The following is a 19,322-nucleotide window of genomic DNA, read 5'->3' on the forward strand; positions in this document are numbered from 1 at the left end:
TTAGGAAAACTGAAAGGCCACAGTGTGCTGGGCTTCCCTCCCCAGCCCCCACCCTCACTTCTCCCTGAATGTACTGGCTCCTCTGCTGAGGAAAACAACTGAGAGCTTTGCCTTCATCACAGGTCTGGAACACTCTGCACATGTCCTGGAGAAAGGTGGGAAGGTCTTCAGTGCCACCCTCGGCCTGGTGGACATCGCTAAAGGAACCAACTCCTATTACAAGCTACAACTTCTGGAGGATGACAAAGAAAGCAGGTGTGTTGCTGGGAAAGGGATATTGATATCAAGGTATATTCTACAGGAGGTGTGGGCTTTTCTTCCCGTTAGTGCTGAGCTATCAGCCTTGTGGGATTGAAGTTATTTAAACAAGGTAACTGGGGAATTAAATCTCATCACAACCGAAAAATACCATAAGGCCTTTGATAAAGAGGAGTGCAAAAGGTGTTCAGCCCTGGGTAGCATGCTCCCTTTCAACCCAGACATCACACATACGTGGTTTCACATCCTCTCCTACTTACCTTTGCTTTTAACCAATTGAAGAATCTAGGGTTTCTAGGTTCAGAAATTTTATTTCTGAAGCAAATACACTTTGGAAGGCACTGAACTAATTACTAATCTTTACCATTAATTCAGATTCCCTAATTATTAAGGTTATTTGGGTTTTCTCTCTGTTTTTTCTTTATAACATTGTGGAGATAGGAAAGGGTGGATTATGGAGTCCAGGCTGTGGTGAAGGGGTGGCTGGTTTTTATCTATGCATCTTTAGGCCACACGGAAGAGAGGAACGAAACAAAACAAAGTCTCAGGGTGGGCCTAAGTAAGTGGAAATGTGTATAAAAATAATTCTATTAGATTCTTTTTTTTACTTTTATTGAGAAATCTTCACACATATATAGTCTGTACTTGGTGTACAATCAGTGGCTCACAATATCATCGCATAGTTGTGTATTCATCACCATGATCATTTTAAAGCATTTGCATCACTCCAGAAAAAGAAATCAAAAGAAAAAAAGTCATATATCCCATACCCCTTATCCCTCCCTCTCATTGAAAGCGAGTGTTTCCATCTACCTGATTTATTTTACCCTGTCTCCCCTTTTATTTATTTATCCATATTTTTTTACTCATCTGTCCATGTTCTGGATAAAAGGAGTATCAGATACAAGGTTTTCACAGTCACATTGTAAAAGCTGTATCATTATACAATCGTCCTCAAGAATCAAGGCTACTGGAAAAACAGCTTAACAGTTTCAAGTACTTCCCTCTAGCCACTCCAATACACCATAAACTAAAAAGGGATGTCGACATAATGGATAAGAATAACCTCCAGAATAACCTCTCGACTTATTTGAAATCTCAGAGGCACTGAAACTTAATTTTTTATTTTTTTGCATGGGCAGGTATTGGGAATCAAACCCAGGTCTCCGGCATGGCAGGTGAGAACTCTGCTGAGCCACTGTGGTTTGCCTTGAGACCGTTTCATTTTCCTCCTTTTGTTCAAGGAGACTTTCTCGATCCCTTGATGTTGGGTCCCGGTTCATCCCACGAATTCTCTTCCATGTTACCAGGGACAATTTACACCCCTGGGAGTCGTGTCCCACGAAGAAGGGAGGGCAGTTTGTTCACCTGCTGAGTTGGCCTAGAGCGAGGCCACATCCTGAACAACAAAAGAGATTCTCTGGTGGTGACTTGTAGGCATAATTATAGATAAGCTTAGCTTATCCTTTGTAGGAATAAGTTTCATAGGGGCAAATCCCAAGATCGAGAGCTCAGTCCATTGATTTGGTTGTCCCCATTGCTTGCAAAAATAGCAGGAATTCCTCAAATGGGAAAGGTGAATATTTTCTCCTTTCTCCCCAGTCTGCCAAGGGGACTTTTCAAATACTTTTTTATTCATTGCCCCACCTACCCTAATCTGTACAACCAACAAGATCTCATACCTTGTTCAAGATCCATTGTACTTATGGTGTTTAACTAAACTGACCATACAAGTCACATTAGGTGATGTACCACCCAAAATATAAATTTTGTAAATAAACATCTTTCCCTTTCATCTTACACAAAAGTTGAAGTTTTGAAAAATGTATGATATCATCCTTTACCCTGTATTCTGATTTACATTAGTCCTATCCCCATCAGATTCATTCATATCTCTACTCGAAGTCTGATCCCTTTTTCAACTTTTTAAACACTTCCTGTATGGGATAATGCTGACTTTCAAAGCTTCAGAATCTCAGGTGTCACATAAGTACTCAAAGTTTCTGGGACTAACCAGGTTGTATACAAACAGCTCAGTATCTCGGAATTTAGAAATAACAGTTACAAATCCTGAATATATGTGACTACTGTAAGAGATGACAATCTAGGACCCTTTACAATAGGCCCAACCTGATAAGCCATGCTCTCGACTTCAGTTCACCAAGCTTGTATATTGTGGTTAATCTGTATGAGTGAGGTATGTTAGTATTTGTGTTTTGTTTCTATTAGATTCTAATGGTGGTTGTGTACATATGCATTTTTCTGGTGATTTAATGTTATTGTTTTGTTTTATTTTTTTTCCGTATCTTAAATTTATTTATTTTTAATTGTCCTAAAATAGATATAGCATAAAAATATTTTAAGCGGGCAATTCTTTGTCATTAAGTACATTGGCAATATTATGTACCTTTCAGCACTCTATTTCTAGACTGTTTTCATCAAACCAAATCAAATGTCATACTCATTTAGCAATAACTTCCCATTCTTCCCTCACCCCCCCATCCCTAGTATCTATTATTCTGCTTTCTGAGTTTGCTTATTCTAAGTTTCATAGGAAAGATATCTTAAAATAGTTGTCCTTGTGTGTCTGGCTTGTTTCACTCAACATTATGTCTTCAAGTTTCATCCATACTGTAGCATGAACCGTCACTTCATTTCTTTTTACAGCTGAATAATATTCCATCACATAAATGTACCACATTTTGTTCTTCCATTTATCTGTTGATGGACATTTGGGTTGTTTCTTCCTCTTGGCTATTACGAATAATATAGTAATATTATTGTAGATAATAATTGATGTACAAGTATTTGTTTGAGTCCCTGCTTTTAATACTTTTGCATGTATTCTTAGAGGTGGAATTGCCAAGTCGTATGGTAATTCTTTGTTTAACTTTCTGAGGAACTGCCAGTTTTCCACAGTGGCTGTGTGGGTCTCCATTCCCATCAGCAGTGTACAAGGGCTCCTGTTTTGCTGCACCCTTGACAGTACCTTTTATTTTCCATTTTTTCGATAATAGCCATCCTTGTGGGTTTGAAATGGTATCCTCTTATGGCTTTAATTTGCATTTCAGTAGCTCATGATGTTGGGCGTCTTTTCTGATATTTCTTTGGCCATTTGAATATCTTTGAAGCAATGGCTATGCAAATATTTGGCCCATTTTTTCATTTGGATTGTTTGCCTTTTTGTTGTTAATTGTTGGAATTTTGTATATATTCTGTATGTTAGACGCTTATGGTTTCTAAATGTTTTCTCTGTTCTTTAGTTTGTCTTCTTACTTTCTTGGTAGTGTCCTTTGCATAGAAGTTTTTAATGTTGATGAAGTCCATTTTAACTATTTTTTTCTGTCACTTGTGTTTTTGGCGTAAAATCTGAAACTCCATTGCCTGTTATGAGGTGCTGAAAATAGTTTCCCACATTTTCTTGTGTGAGTTCTGTAGTATTAGCTCTTATATTGAGGTCATTGCTCCACTTCACCTGGCCATGGATGTGTCGATTTATCTCAACTTACAGTTCTATTCCATTAGCCTCTATTTCTGTCCATATGCCAGTACCACACTGTTTTAATACTGTAGTTATGTACATTTTGAAATCAGCAAGTGTGAGTCCTCTAACTTTGTTCTTTTTCAAGGTTATTTTGGCTGTTCACAGCCCCTTGCAATTCCATATGAATTTGAAGATCACTTTTTCCATTTCTGCCGAAAAAGCTGCTAGAATTTTGATAGAGATTACATTGAATTTGTAGATCGCTTTAGGCAGTATGACAGTATTTTCAAAGACACTTTGAAATCAGAAGACAGTTAACTTAGTAGGCGGTATTGTTGAGTCTGACCAAGTCTGATTCTTTTTTTCTTTGTAAGTCTGGTTAAAGATTTGTTGGTTTAATTGATCTTTTTAAAAATTAATGGGGTTTTATTGATTGTCGCTTATCACTTTTCTATTCTCTGCTTCATTTTTCTCTAATGTTTACTCTTTCCTTCCTTCTATCTTTGGATTTAGTTTTTTTAGGTGTGAAGTTAGGTTATTGACTGTTTTATATATATATATATTTTTTTTTTTTTGCATGCTTTATAGTGAGAGTCACATTTCATTCTTTTTCCATGCGACTAGACCAGGAATCAAACCTGGGTCTCTGGCACGTAAGGTGAGCATTCTACCACTGAACCACCTGTGCACCCTCTTTGGCATTTTTGAAGTGAATAACGATATGATCTGAAAGAGCATTCTATAATCACTTCAATTAGTTCAACAAAAAATAAAGGTCCTTTTTTGTAAAATTGATTCTTTTGTGCTTTCTCAGAATTGTTCCGCTCACCATTGTTTTCGTATGTTTGAAGTTCTTTATCATCCAGGAGGAATAGCAGGGAAAGGAAACACTTGGGTTCCAGGACCTGCTGGCCCACAGATCTGCGACAGACTCCCTTTGCTCCCCCTCCCTGTAGGTACTGGATATTCAGGTCTTGGGGCCGTGTGGGCACAGTGATTGGTAGCAACAAACTGGAGCAGATGCCGTCCAAGGAAGATGCCATTGAGCACTTCATGAAATTATATGAAGAAAAAACTGGGAACCTCTGGGACTCCAAAAATTTCACTAAGTATCCCAAAAAATTCTACCCTCTGGAGATTGACTATGGCCAGGTAATCCCTTCATGCTCCTCACACCTTCTCATTCTAGGTAACCGTGTTCTTTACAATCAAACCAAGGACTGGATGTATCACTAGTGAATTCTGTTGAACATTTAAAGAAGAATTAGCCCCAGTCCTTCACAATCTTTTCCAAAAAATAGAAGGGAGAACACTTTTCAACTCCTTCTGTGAGGCCAGTACTACCCTCATACCAAAGCCAGGCAGAGACATCACAGGAAAACTCCACACCAGTACTTTACAAATACTGACGCAGAGTCCTTGACACAATACCAGCAAATTGAATCAAGTAACATAAAAAGGTTTATATGCCATGACGAAGGAATAGAAGTTGGTTCAGTGGCCAAAAATCTGTCAGTATAATACACAGTATGAATAAACCATGTGAGCTTCTCCATAGATGCAAAAAAGCATTCTGTAAAATCCAACACCCTTTCATGAACAAAATTCACACAATGAAGTGTGAGGTGAGGCATGGATGAGAACAGTGTTGGCTCTTATATGGCTGTCGAGGTGGAGCAGTCTGTGAAGTCGTTCCCTAAATGGATAGCAGGCAGTAATTGGTAGAATCTCTACAGGGCTTCTTATCTGAGCCCATACTTCACCATCAGTTATTGGCCTGGTTATGTCTTCAAGGCAGAATTAGAGTGACTTGACATGCTCTGCTAGATTCACAGTTTTTAGTCTCAAATTAGGAAAGGAGGCAAAATATTTGTAGGTTGGATATATATCTGCATATGTTACCAAATAGCCTTGGATCTTTTTCTTGGTTGATATTTTTGTGGCCCTTTATGATGTCAAAATGCCTTCCTTGTTTTTCTATAAGGATATTTTATCATCAAGAAAACAGTATGTGTCTATGTTGTGGAAGGAGAGAGATTTGTATGTGGTTATAGATCTTAAGTTTGTGGGGAATTCTATCCTTTATGTGGGCCATCATTCATAATTTATCAAAACTTCTCTCTTCTGGTAGGCATTTAGATTATTTCCAGGTATTTGCTGTCATGATGCTGATAGAAGTGTTTGTGTACTTCCCAGATTATTTCCATTAGAGGTGGATTTCACATAGTTTTCCCTCCAGTAAAGTTATACCCAGAGGATGAAAGATTATTTAAGAATTAGGTTTCAGCATTAAGAGCAGATCCACTGGTGGTAATTGTAACCAGGGAACTAATACAGGGCAGGATCCAGCATCAACGCCAAATCTATACCAAGCATACCAAACACCATATTATTTGCTGTGGACACTCCCTGCCCTCTTAGAGTTCAAGTTAAAAGTGAGATAATTAAAGCAGTTTCAATATGGTGTGATCTTGGCTTAGCCTGGATTCTTCAGATAACAGAGGCAGAGTCTCATGTGCTATTAGTTTATCAGGAAGTGCAACCCCAGAGAGTGGGAATGAGACAAGGAAGAGTGAAAGTTAATGCTAGGATGCATTTGAACGCTGTCAAACTGGCTGGCAGACCTGGAACTGATTGCTTAATCCTTTGGCACTATATGAAAAGGCCATATAAACTCAGTCTCCAATAACTTGCCCTTAAGTGAGGAAATGCAAGAGAAAGGGGAAAGAATTCATCAGTCCAGTGCCCCATTGGGCCAAGGTTTACCATCATTACTCCTTGCCCTTAGGTTCTGCAGCATTGGGCACTGTCAGGTCCCCAGTCGGGATATCAGCAATCCCAGCTGGGGCATAAGTAGGAGGTGTTGAGAGCAAAGGGAGCATGAGCACCTTCAGGTCAGAGCCCATCAAAGCTGAATGCTGTCATGGAGGCGGGAATAAGACTGGAGCAGTGAAGAGAACCTAGGGATGCATACAAAGTGTCTAGTCCTCTTGCAAACTCAGGGAAACAATGGCCCAAAGCTTTTTACAGCACAGCTTTTTTTGCTGGTGCCACTCCATTCTATATCCTTTACCTGCAGCCAGCACCACCCCACCCTCGTTGCCATTGCTGCCACCACCACCACTACCACTTTGCTTGGATTATTTAATTGGGTCTTTCTTAATGATTTCCTTTTTCCCATGCTTTTTTCTTTAAGGATGAAGAAGCAGTGAAGAAGCTGACAGTAAACCCTGGCACCAAGTCCAAGCTCCCTAAGCCAGTTCAGGATCTCATTAAGATGATCTTTGATGTGGAAAGTATGAAGAAAGCCATGGTGGAGTATGAGGTTATTGCACTTTATTTATTTTATCTGTGAGCATTTACTGAGGATAATAATTTGATGCTGGGCTGGTGAAGAACTCTGTAGCTGTATTTGTTTTCTTCTTTCTCTTTCAAAAAATAGAAGATTTTTTATATATACATCAGCTTCAATTGCCTCTTGTTTAGCCCTTGGAGTACTGGGGCCTGTAGTGCCAACTCATTTGATTTGTTGTGTAACATGAGGTGTGTGTAGTGAGCCATTCCTTGGGTCCACAGTCCCCCTTGCACTTTTCTTGCCTCTTTGCCCCTTGTTGTCTTGCATGGGATGCATAGCATGGTTGTTTCCTGGCCTAACCAAATGGGCCACCAGGAATGTCAGGGAAGTACAAGACTTAGCCTCTTAGCAGTAAAAGAAACTGCTGTGGCCAGTACTGACACAAGGTGAACCTTGCTTCATCAAGTAAAATTCCTAACAGCTGTTTTGAAGGAAAGGGTCTGGGGGTGGGCAGGGGAGAAGGTGGGCTGATGGTTGTTGGATTAGTTGTGCTCCTACGGGGGCAGAATGGCAGGGACTGCTGTCAAGGCTAAGGGTTCTCTGTGTTTCCTTCCTCTCATCTCTGCTCTCCTGGCAGTTGAGGGCAGAAGGGCCCTTGTTCTCGCTGCTTCTGGCATCAGATTACTGAGTGCTGACCCTTGGGGCCTTCCAGCCGAGGTGAGGCCAGGTGCTGCTCAGCAGCCTTATCAGAGGGGTACTTTGCCTGGACTTGTGACCTTGTATCGCCTTGGAGACATCCTTTTCTCTCCCACCCACACCCCCTTTCCCCTTCCTTCCCCAGCTGCTCAGCCAGGAAGCTACAGAAAAACTGCTGAAGTTTTCAGCATCTGAAAAGGCTGCTCTGAAAGACAAGCAACTGGGGTGGGTTGGTTATTCCACTTACCCTGGGCTCCTGGGAACCCAGAAAGAGGAGATGAGTCCATTCCCTCCCTTCTCTGCAGGGGTGTACCCTCCAGGCTCAGGTCCTGCTCCTTCCCATCTATTTCCTGGAGACCACTGGCCATCCTAGAGTGAGGACAAAGCACTGCCAGCCTCTTTCTCTTCAACCCCAGTAGGCATCAGACCCCACCCCCAACATCTCACCAGAAAGTAAATGATAGAGGCTCACCGTCAGGAACTTGGCAAGGTTGCTTACGACCCAGCTGTTGTTAGAGAACAGACTGTTGCATTATATCCTAGATGTTATCTAATGAGTTTGCAAATGCCAGGACTTGTTTAATTCCCTTGTTCAAATAGTGTGTTTTAGTTTGCTAGGCTGCCAAAAGCAGATACCATAAGAATGGGTTGGCTTTTAACAGTGGGAATTTATTAGCTTATAAGCTTACAGTTTTGAGGCTGTGAAAATGTCCAAATCAGGACATCATCAGGGTGATGCTTTCTTCCCAAAGATTGATTGCCAGCAATCCTTGGCTCTTCTGCCACATTGCAAGGCTCATGGTGGCATCTGCTGGTCTCCTTTCCCTTCCAGGTTTCTTTGCTTTTAGGTTCTTGCTCCTGTGGCTTTCTCTCTGTCTGAATTTCATTCTCTTATAAAGAACTGCAGTGAAAGATTATGGCCCACCCTGGGCCATGCCTTAATTAAAGTAACCTCATCAAAAGATTCTACTTATAGTGGGTCCACATCCGTAGCAATAGATTAGCTCTAAGAACATGGTTTTCCGGGATATGAACAGTTCCAAACCATAATGTCTAACCTGACTTCTGGCTGAACCTCCAGTCTGTGGGGTCTGACTATTTTGAACAACTTGCGGGTGAATTCCCCAATGTGGGCACACGTGAAAGATAGAGAAGAGGCTCTCAGATTCATTAGTGTTTTAAAAGGAACTTCCAACTTCTCATACTCTGGGTTACCCATGATTCAGAGAAGTTCTCTGCTATTTTCAGACTCAAATCCCTTCCTGTGGAATATAACTAGCTCAGCAGCAAGAAAAGGGTCAGGGACCCTTCTGCTGGAATGGGCTGGGGAAAAGCCTGTAAGAAGTGTGTGGCGCACGAGGATGCTGACTTCTAGCCGAAGGGCTTCCACATGGGGTTGGGGTAACTTTCTGGGTGAGTAAACCTGGTCACCTGGGGAGCTTTATCCCCCGCGAGAGGAACCTTGGGTTCCTTTGAGGAAGGTGAATTCTGCGCCCAGAGAAGAATGGGGATTGGGTACTCAGGATACGTGGAGAAGGGGGTGCTACATCTAGCCCATGGCCCCAGACGCCCTACTCTGGCTACATCCGGGCTCGTGAGTCCTGGGGCCTGGGATGGCTTCCATTTTTACATCCTCCGTGATAGGTCATCCATGGACACAGTGCTCCCCTCCCGCATTCAGGTGTTCATATTATGGGCTGCTTTCCAGGAGAGGAGCAGGTTATGTGGATGTAGCCCTTCTCTTATTCTTGTGGTCAGTCCAAACGTTTTGAGGGTGTAGGTCAGGGAGACAAGGTCTTTCCTTTTGTGAATAAATGCCACAATTGCACAACTTACAGAAATTGCTCCCTTCAGAATCTATATTCACCCTGGTCATACTGTTTTTGATAGAAACTTCTTTGGGTTCCTTCTTTAGAATTGCTTTCAGAGCCAAATTATAGTCCATGCTGAAGTCACTGTGTTTCATTGTAGATTTTCCTTGGTTCAAAATAGATGATCTACCTCCTGACCCAGGTTTAGCTTCAAATTTTGAACTCCAGAAATCAGGTCTACCTCAGGATGGAGCGAGAACAGTATATGCCACAGTCCATGGTTTCTACTATGATCAATGATTGCTGACCCCTAGTTTGTGCCTTCTGAGCTATGAGCATTTATCTTATCACCTTATTTAATCCTCACAACATTTCCATTTCTAAAATGCTTGTTCAGCCTCACCTTTATTCCAGGCCCTTCAGGAAAAGGAGAAGCTAAGATAGGAGAAGCTAAGATAGGTAAGGCATGGTCACAGCGTTTGGGGAGCTCAGAAGAGTCTAGTGGGAATGCCTGAGACCAGTGTCTCATGGTGCAGAGCCTGGGGGCCTGGTAGACATGTAAGCAGAGTTGGCCCCAGGGCTGAGCAAGCCACACGGACATAGTCACTCACAAAAAGAGCAGGATCTCTTTTGAGGAAGGCGGCCCCATTTTACAAGTGGGAAGCCAAGCTCAGATTGGATACATCACCAGCTCACTGCTGGTAAGGGCTTCAGACTGCAAACCTTGTGCTTTTTTCCACTGTAGCATCCTGACTGTCTTAATAATAGTTCCTCAGGTGTTTTGAGCAATAGCAGTATTGTTCGAACAAATATTTAATCTTTTGGGGTGACTGATTTGAAAGGAACAACATTGATTCAAATTTACATACTTAACGTTCAGCTGTGTGTCCTCTAAAAATAATTTTTACTGTCCTGAAAGCCAGGGAAGTATGCAGCTACTGCCTTGGCCCTGGGACCCCTAGGCAGGCATAGGGAAGACACTGCATGGGGAGCCAGGTTATTTCACACTGACCCTCTGGGTGGAGGAGCCCTTGCTGGCTCACCCCAGCGGTGAAGGAGAAGTGAGCATGAATCTTTGCTGCACTCCTTTCCCTGCAGCAGGGTTAGGTGGCTCACTCTGAAACCGGATCCCTAGGCCAGTTCTGGGCAGGCTTCTGACTGCTTCCATCTGAGGGGTGTGTTCGGCCCAGCTGTCCCCTCACACACCGCAGGGTGCCCAGCTTTTAAGATGAAATCCCCTTCTCCTCAGATTGATCTTCAGAAGATGCCGTTGGGGAAGCTGAGCAAAAGGCAGATCCAGGCCGCGTACTCCATCCTCAGTGAGGTCCAGCAGGTAAGCAGTGGGGTGACCTCACCTCTGTCACAGGAATGAGCCACAGCAACTGCCCAGTGGTTCTCCTGAGCCACCATCCTTGGGCACACTTGTTAGGCTTAGCAGCAGTTACTTTACTCATGGTTAACAAAGGAGAGATACTTAACCAAAGTCCAAGGTGGAAGGTAAACTAATTGGTGACATCCATGTCATAATGAGAAGTAGGCTTGGGGCTTCTGGCCTGCAGAGTCCTGTCCTATGGCCATCTAAGACTATCTACCAAATCCGTGGTGTTCCAGTGGCCCAGCTCCTCCATCTCTGTGCATTTATTGAGCTCCATCTAGAACACTGCTTGGCGCTGGTATTAAAGGAGTTTTAGCCTGATTGTGCCTGGTCAGCTGGACCTCCAGGGGCAGTGAAAACGGATTCCCCACCTCAGAGATGAAGAGCAGTGGATGAAGAGGGCCTGGCTGAATATTACAGCAATTTTATTGTGAAAAAATTTCAAACATACAGAAAGTACAGCAAATACCTGAGCACGCCAAGTAGATTCTATAATTAACCTTTTCCATAGCAGTATTTTATTTTGATGATTACATAGTTCTTCGTACAGGTGAGATGTTAACATGGGAAGCCCCTTGTTGCATTGCACTGCCCTGTTTGAGAGTAGAGGTGTCTGTCCTGGCCCACATGTATGCTGGTCTAGCTCTGGGACGCAGTGGTGGCATCAGTCCCTGAGAGAAGCCTGACCAGGCCTGACCCTGGGGCTGCTGCCACTGCCTGTGCTCCTTCCGCCTCTCCCCTGCAGGCCGTGTCCCAAGGCACCAGCGACTCCCAGATCCTGGACCTCTCAAATCGTTTCTACACCCTGATCCCCCATGACTTTGGGATGAAGAAGCCTCCACTCCTGAACAATACAGACAGCGTGCAGGTACCTGGGTTCAGAAGGGAGCCGCGGGTCAGCTGGTTGTGGGTCTTGGGTGTTGTCCCCTTGCGCCTGCCCCTCACATCATGATCCCAAAACCCAGGGGACAAACCTGAGAGGCCCAAATTCATGCCTCTTTGTGAAGTGAGGTTTCTACCCACATTGGTGGACAAGGCCACAGAGCAGAACAGACTCTTTTTTCCAGCCCTGGATTTACCATATCAATCTGGGGGAAAGAGCAGTTGGGGAGGGAGTCCTGCTAACTCCTGCTAACTTCTTCCTCCCCGTTATCCCTCCCTGCCTCCTTAGGGGGGCTGATGATAGTTCCTGCCTTGGGAACGATTTGTTCCATCTTCAGTGTAGGTCCTTCCCTGGAGATCAAACCCTTATTACCACTCCACGAAACCCATCTGAACCATCCCTATGAGCTGGCGGAATGGCCTTCGCCAGCTGGAGGTCCCTCCATCAGTGTCTGTGCTTGATTGATTCTGCATAAAACATTCCCTGCTTGTAGGTTCTCTGTAACAAACTGAGGGGAGTCTAAGGAGCCTTTCTCCCTCAGCTTGGTACTTAGCCCAGGGTCTTTCTCTTGCTTGCCCAGGCTAAGGTGGAAATGCTGGATAACCTGCTGGACATCGAGGTGGCCTACAGTTTGCTCAGGGGTGGGTCTGAGGATAGCAGCAAGGACCCCATCGATGTCAACTATGAGAAACTTAAGACTGACATTAAGGTAACACAGCCGCCTCTAACACATTGTCACCATTCACCAAGAGAGCACCGGTTCCTGCACTTGAATGTGCATCAGGCTGACCTGGAGATCTTATTGAGACACAGATTATTAGAGCCCAAGGATTTGCTTTTCTAGCAGGTTCCCAGATGTGGCTATAGCAGGTCCTTTGAGAACCTCAAAGCATTTCACTTTTCAGTAATTTGCAAGAAAAGCTTCTCATCCAGAGCCTTGGTTTAGTGTAGAGAATGAGTTTTGAAAGGCCTTACAGAAAGTTCTCTTTTTTTGCCCCTTAAATTAGAGATGGGCTCTGTTTTGGGGGATTCGTTCATAATCATTAGTAGGCTTGTTATCGGTATCCCATTTCAGAAATGGAAATGCCTGATGGCAGCTGTCATAAAAATGTAATGCTTGGGTTTTAAAGTGGTCCATGTTGGCACATGCACAGTCCTTGGTCTTTGCTGTTTTGAATGCTCAGGCAGAAATCACCCTCCGTAGGCCAGCCAAAGGACAGATGTCCGCATCGGCTTCTGGCTTGCTGTGACCTTGACCCTGGTCTCCTCCTCTGTGTGCCTTGCTTTTCTCAGCCCCTGCCTCCCTGAGGTGTTACAAGGGTTACAGTGCCTGGGGACAGTGTGTTCACATCACTGAAAAGAGCCTTTCTGCTTGGGACAAAGCATAGATCTGTAATACCAAGAAGGAGAAGACACCAAATGCCACTTGCTTTGCCACTGGGGTACATGCTTGATGGGCAGGCTATGGGCATGGTTCTTTTTAAAGGGGTCATTTTCACAATTCACAGTTCTGAGACCTTTTAGTTAGGCAACAGTGTCTCTGCTTGATTGCTAGATTTTCTTTGAATTAAGAGTAAGGGATGAATGTAAGAGCACATATCCTCTTCTGTCATGTACTTGTGTTTAATTAGCATAGATTTGATCAACTATTTGATCAGATCTATAATTTATTTAATATAAACAACTAATTGTTTATTGGGCATAAACTCTGAGCTAGGCACAGTATGCTTGGCCCTGAGGATCCACAAGTGAATGTCCTCAGGCCCCTGCGTTGACAGGCTCCTTGCACTTTTAACTGCAATGCTCCACAGTTTGAAGAGAACAGTCCTGGCCTGTGATGTCTTCAGGCCGTTGTGCTTTAATTCATATGATGAGCTGAACTGCTGGTTCCTTGTTCTGGGAGAGTCCCTGTTTACAGGTGGGGAACCCCATATCTCTAGCTTTCCAGATATCCCAAAGCATAGATTTTAGGATGGAAAGGAAGGTCTGAGATCTTCTAGCAATGCAGGGAAGTGAAACAATTGGCCCGGGGTCTGCCCTAGTCGTGGGGCTTAGGACACAGGCCTCTCAGTCCCACCTGGGCTTCCTTCAGTTGGTCTGGGCCTCGGCTGAGCCCGTGTGCTGCTCTGCCTCCCTGGGCCCTCCGCGTGGGTCTCCCTGGGTCCACTTTGCTCTAATTCTGAGACCCTTTCTTCTAGGTGGTTGCCAGAGATTCCGAAGAAGCCGAGATCATCAGAAAGTATGTTAAGAACACTCACGCGACCACGCACAATGCCTATGACCTGGAGGTCGTTGATGTAAGGCCGCCTTCTCCCCCACCCCTTTTTATGGCCTGTGGGCTTCCCCACTCCCTCCAACCGAGCCTGGGAAGGAAAGAGCAGTTTCCTTTGATTTAAATAACCAGAGGAAATGACTCATTTGTCTTTCTGAGCAGAAAAATTAGAAGTCTTATAGTTTGGGGCTGGCTTTTTCTTAGGCTGTAGAGGACATTTCCTGTCCTAAACCTAGCAGTTTTAGACTCAGAAAACATGGTAGACGTGATATTAATTTTAATAGCTAGCCTCTACTGGATAGGACCTTGAGAAGTCATGTTACTCCATCCCACCTGGAGTGAAAACATCTTCCATCCTGCAACAAACCTGGAATTTCTAGCTCTCGGGACAGCTAGTCAGTTTTCCCATATCTAGTCAGATCTTTCAGTTGACCAGACTAACAAATGACTCCTTTTATCGCCTTTACCTATTACCCCGACCAGATCTTTAGGATTGAGCGTGAAGGGGAGACCCAGCGCTACAAGCCCTTCAAGCAGCTCCATAACCGAAGGTTGCTGTGGCACGGGTCCAGAACCACCAACTTTGCTGGCATCCTGTCCCAGGGCCTCCGAATAGCTCCACCTGAAGCTCCTGTGGTATGCATCCGGCCCCAGGAGGCTGGGATTGAAGGGTGGGCAATACCTCCCTCCGCAGTTTTCTTCACATAGAGCTTTATAGATACTGAAGTGAGATGTGCACAACCCCAGCGAGTAAGCGGCCTTGAGAAATAGGGGTGTTGGCTCAACTGTGGCTGATAAGGGTGACTGTTGCCAGACAGCTTTACTCAGGTCCTTGGCTGTAGCTCCCAGGTGGTGCCCATGTAGCGCCTTCCCCTTCATTCTCCTGACCCTAACTGTCGATGGAGTAGCTGCACATGTGTCAAATATAATTCCAGAAACAAAAAAAGTAAAGGGTCCAGGCCCTACTGTGAAATGCAGAGTGGATGTGGTGACATGGAAAGACAGACTTAGCCGCAGGCCACACTGAGTTCTGCTCTTGCTCTGCCACCTTGTGGCCGACAACCCTCGTGAGTGAGCACAGACTCTTCATCTGTAAAGGCTGGTAATAAATGTTAGAAAAGCCCTGCCCAGAGGGATTGTTAGGTCCCCTGCTAGATTAGAGAAGTAAATAGCTGGAGAGGAGCTTGCAGGGAGAGAGAGCAGCCAAGTCCCTTGTCACACGGTTGTTAACTGCAAGGAGCCAAGGGGGCTAATGACTCTGGCTGGTGCTGTGTAGTCGTGTGGCTCAGGCAGATTACCTTATTGGTGAACCTTGCATTTCACTTACAATAGTATATAAAAATAATAACCAGTATATACCGGGTGTTTACATGTGCTGGGCACTAGTTTAAGTAACATTATCATTTATTCTTCACAACAGTCTTCATGAGGTTATTTCCCCCAGTTGAGAGAAGAGAGGAGTGAGGCCACTCAGTATCTGGTAGAGCCAGGTCTTGAACAGTCTGACCTTGAACTCAAACCTCATTGCTCACCTTACCCAGGGGCACTGTGAGAACTGAAGGTGACCTACTACCGTCTTCTACATGGTGCCTGGCTCCAGGTGGCGCTGGGGGAATAGCCTTCTCAGGGGAAGGTCTTCAAATGTCCTTTTTCTAATCCTACAGACAGGTTATATGTTCGGTAAAGGAATCTATTTTGCTGACATGGTCTCCAAGAGTGCCAACTACTGCCACACGTCCCAGGGAGATCCAATAGGCTTGATCCTGCTGGGAGAAGTTGCTCTTGGGAATATGTGAGTAAACCTAGGTTTGGGACATGGGGACAGAGTAGACTGTGGGAAGCATTCGCCCTCATTGAAGAGATGACCCTGGAAACCCCCCACCCATTTCTGGGCCCATTAGTTAAGACTGATTAGCATAGACACTCCAATTCAAGACAGGAATGCCTCAGGAAACCCAGAGGCAAGAATACAGACTATGGCCCCAGGCCTCGAGGACTGAAAAGAAGCAGAAATTAAGGCAGCATCTATTCTTTTTGTGGACTAGGAGGCAAAAAGTTTGAAGTGCACAAAGGGTGGCCACTCTGTAACACCTATGATATTTACATTTTCTGTTTGAGACAAGCCCAGATTGAATGGAATCCTAGTCCCAGTTCCAAATTCCCCACAGAGGAAACCTGGCCCAGCTTTGATCAGGTGTCCACCCTGGTCCTAGCAGCTGTAAACAAAAGAGCAGGGCTATGTAGTAGACCAGGCTCGGGAGATCATTGGCAGATATCTCCCAGCAGCCTACACAGCTCCCAGCAAAGCCTTCCCTGGGAAGGGACCCATGGCATGGTCATTGGGTACAAAGTCTATTTTCAAAAAGAACTTGACCCTCAGCTTCTTGAGCCAGAGTTGGAGGGAGCACAAAACAGTGATGATGGACAGAGTTCTATGGGTGTTTACCCCTCCTTCTCACATGACCTTGTTCTGTTAAACTTGATCTGAGAGCCCATTATTCTTGGAAGATCCTCTCAGACTGTCCTCTTGTTAATAGGTATGAGCTGAAGCATGCGTCACATATCAGCAAGTTACCCAAGGGCAAGCACAGTGTCAAAGGTAATGTGTTTCAAAGCTGCTGCTCAAATCTCAGGCACCCTGGACAGATGAGGGAGGGTCCTTCTTCCCTAAAAGGCTGTGTTCCTGTGGCTAGCTCATCAGCAGTTTGAGGTTCACTGAAAACAGTTTTGCTCTTTTTGACTGCAAAATCTTGGTGTGTGCACCAGCAGCAGCCAGGGTGGGCCTGACTCTTCACTGCTGCCAGGAGGGGCTTCTCATGTCATCCACAGTGGCATCTGGAGCCTCTCAGATGGAAGTTCACAGCATGTGGTGCTTTAGGGCCTCCAACTACTGGTCGCTGTGGTTGCGTTGGAATTCTGTTCAGCAGAAATGTAACCCATTAGGGGCTGCCACTCCGCATTAAAATCAGTCAAGACTGACACCCCGGGAACCTTGGTTTATAGCCTACAGCTTCATGTCTGGAAGAAGGATAGAGTATGGGATTTGTATGGCTTTAAGATGGGTATGTGGACCCTGCATGAAATTCATCTCCTCTCCCTGGAGTGTTGTCATTGTCTACTCTCACAGTATCACTTCCACCTGTTCTGCAGGATTGGGCAAAACCACCCCTGACCCTGCAGTGAGCATCACTCTGGATGGTGTAGAGGTTCCTCTTGGGACCGGGGTTTCATCTGGTGTTAACGACACCTGTCTCCTGTATAATGAGTATCCTTTTATGAGTATACTGGGTGGGCCTGAAGAGTATTCTGGGGCTGTACAGTTACTTATATGCAATCACTTCCCTTGGGGCCAGCTGTGATTGGACACTGTCTCATGGTGAAATTTCCCCCAAATGGACTCTGTACCTGTATAGACTACTTTACAAGGTATGATCCCCTTCCCCCAATTTCCAAAGCATTGTCTCCCCTCCTTTATCTGCCTGTTTTGAACCTGGAAGGCCAGTAGTTGGGAAAGTTTAGCTTTCCCAGCCCCAGGAAGAAGCCCTTAGGATATCTTCTAGGCCAGCAGGGAACATCCTGCCCTTGGGCTGGTGCCACGAGGGCAGTCTTCTCCTGTCACACTGTTTGCTCCTTGACGGGCCTCCCCTCTAGGTACATTGTCTACGACATTGCTCAGGTAAATCTGAAGTATCTGATAAAACTGAAATTCAATTTCAAGATGTCCCTGTGGTGAACTGAGATACGGTGGAGTCGCACTCAGCAACTTGAGTAGGGATTCACTTGACGTGTTTGTGTGTAGACTGCTCATCAGAAATTTCAGCTAAATTGCCGATGGATATTACTTTTACTAAAGCTCCCGAGAAAGGATTTTATATGAACAATTGGTCACGTGTTAAAAGGTTTTTCCAAACATTTTTTAATCCCTCGTTTTGTGTTTTGAAGGGAGGATGGGTTACTTTGATTTTTTTTTTTTTTTTTTTTTTTTGCCTTCCAGGCAGAGACCTGGGACGTACAACTGACAATAGAGGAAAAGTTGGAGAGGTTTTTTTTTTTATTTTGTTATGTTTTGCTGGGTTTTTTGCCCATACTAGTCCTGTGAACAGAACCACAAACTACATTAGAACATTTGCCTTGCTGGGTTCCCCAGGAAGGAAAATATATGCTTTATGGTTCTACCCTTTTTCTAAAGTGTTTATCTTTTAGTTTTCGTTTTGGAAAAATGTTAAGCATTTATTTTAAGGTAAAAATAAAAACTAATTTCATACTAATTAAATTTTCTTTTTTATTTTGCATGTATTGTCCCTTTTAGCTTTTTTCCTTTTTTCTTTTTTCGATGAGGGTTGTGGGGAGACCAGCAGGGGGGAACATTTACAATTTCCCTTATTTAGAAACAAAGAGAGCTTTCCTTTTCTAGAAACACCTGAAAACGGAAACTCTCAGAATATATAGTATAGTAAATTAAAAGTTGTATTTGAAATTCTTGACTCTCCTATGAGCAATTTTGTCTTCCACATTAAAATTATATTGCTGATATACCCAAGGGTTAATATAGTTCTCAATTAAAATGGAATTGCCTTCTTTATCTGTGCATTGTGTGGTTAATCTTCATAGGGCAAGGTCCACAAGGACCAGGAGGGCCTGTTTTGCCCATATCTGTGAAACCCCAAATGTGCCAGGCAACAGCCCAGTGGCCTGCCTCCCTTGGAGTGGCAGCAAACCACACACAAAGGATAGGAAGAACTCTTATTTTTCTTCCACTTACCAGATAACATTGTGGCAATGAAAATGTATTGGTATCTTCTATGGAGGGTTGTCTGACATATACCATATTGCTTCATACAACCACCCTATATTTGGGCAATGCTTAAATATTTGCATTTAATGCTGGGAAGCATTTAAGGTCCCTGAAAGCCAAGAGCTGTGTCTTGTTCTCGCTGCTGGCCTTTTGCAGAAGGGAAATGAGTATGAGCCAGAAGGTGGATTCATAGGCAAGAGAACCAGCAGCAGCTGAGACTGGGGAGAATCTTGCCCTAGAAGGGCATTGGACCATGGGTTAGGTTCCATAAACCATCCCCTGCAGAGCAGGGGGAGACAAACAAACTGAGCTGTCTTAAACCCAAAAACTTGTTTTTGTGGTGAATGAAACAACGGACAGACCTCATTCAAGCCAGAAAAGGAAAAGAAAATAATAAAGCATAAAATTTTCTATAAGTTTTGCTGTATTTTGAGTGATTATAACCAGAGGTGC

At 44.2% G+C, this 19,322-nt stretch overlaps 1 protein-coding gene across 1 annotated transcript in view; it reads left to right on the forward strand.

Annotated features, from left to right (window-relative positions):
• PARP1 (poly(ADP-ribose) polymerase 1) overlaps nt 1-18,654 on the forward strand; it is a 34,579-nt gene extending 15,925 nt beyond the window's left edge. The window contains exons 12-23 of the mRNA XM_077168570.1: nt 123-255; nt 4,699-4,894; nt 6,939-7,067; nt 10,794-10,877; nt 11,665-11,787; nt 12,383-12,511; nt 14,001-14,099; nt 14,558-14,710; nt 15,739-15,866; nt 16,612-16,673; nt 17,225-17,339; nt 17,726-18,654. Of these exons, the coding sequence (XP_077024685.1) occupies nt 123-255; nt 4,699-4,894; nt 6,939-7,067; nt 10,794-10,877; nt 11,665-11,787; nt 12,383-12,511; nt 14,001-14,099; nt 14,558-14,710; nt 15,739-15,866; nt 16,612-16,673; nt 17,225-17,339; nt 17,726-17,807 (1,433 nt within the window). The 3' untranslated portion in view covers nt 17,808-18,654. The remainder of the gene's footprint in view (nt 1-122; nt 256-4,698; nt 4,895-6,938; nt 7,068-10,793; nt 10,878-11,664; nt 11,788-12,382; nt 12,512-14,000; nt 14,100-14,557; nt 14,711-15,738; nt 15,867-16,611; nt 16,674-17,224; nt 17,340-17,725) is intronic.
• The last annotated feature ends 668 nt before the right edge of the window (nt 18,655-19,322 follow it).

This window comes from Tamandua tetradactyla, chromosome 7 (genome assembly GCF_023851605.1).
Source record: "Tamandua tetradactyla isolate mTamTet1 chromosome 7, mTamTet1.pri, whole genome shotgun sequence".
In the NCBI taxonomy this organism is placed as follows: Eukaryota; Metazoa; Chordata; class Mammalia; order Pilosa; family Myrmecophagidae; genus Tamandua; species Tamandua tetradactyla.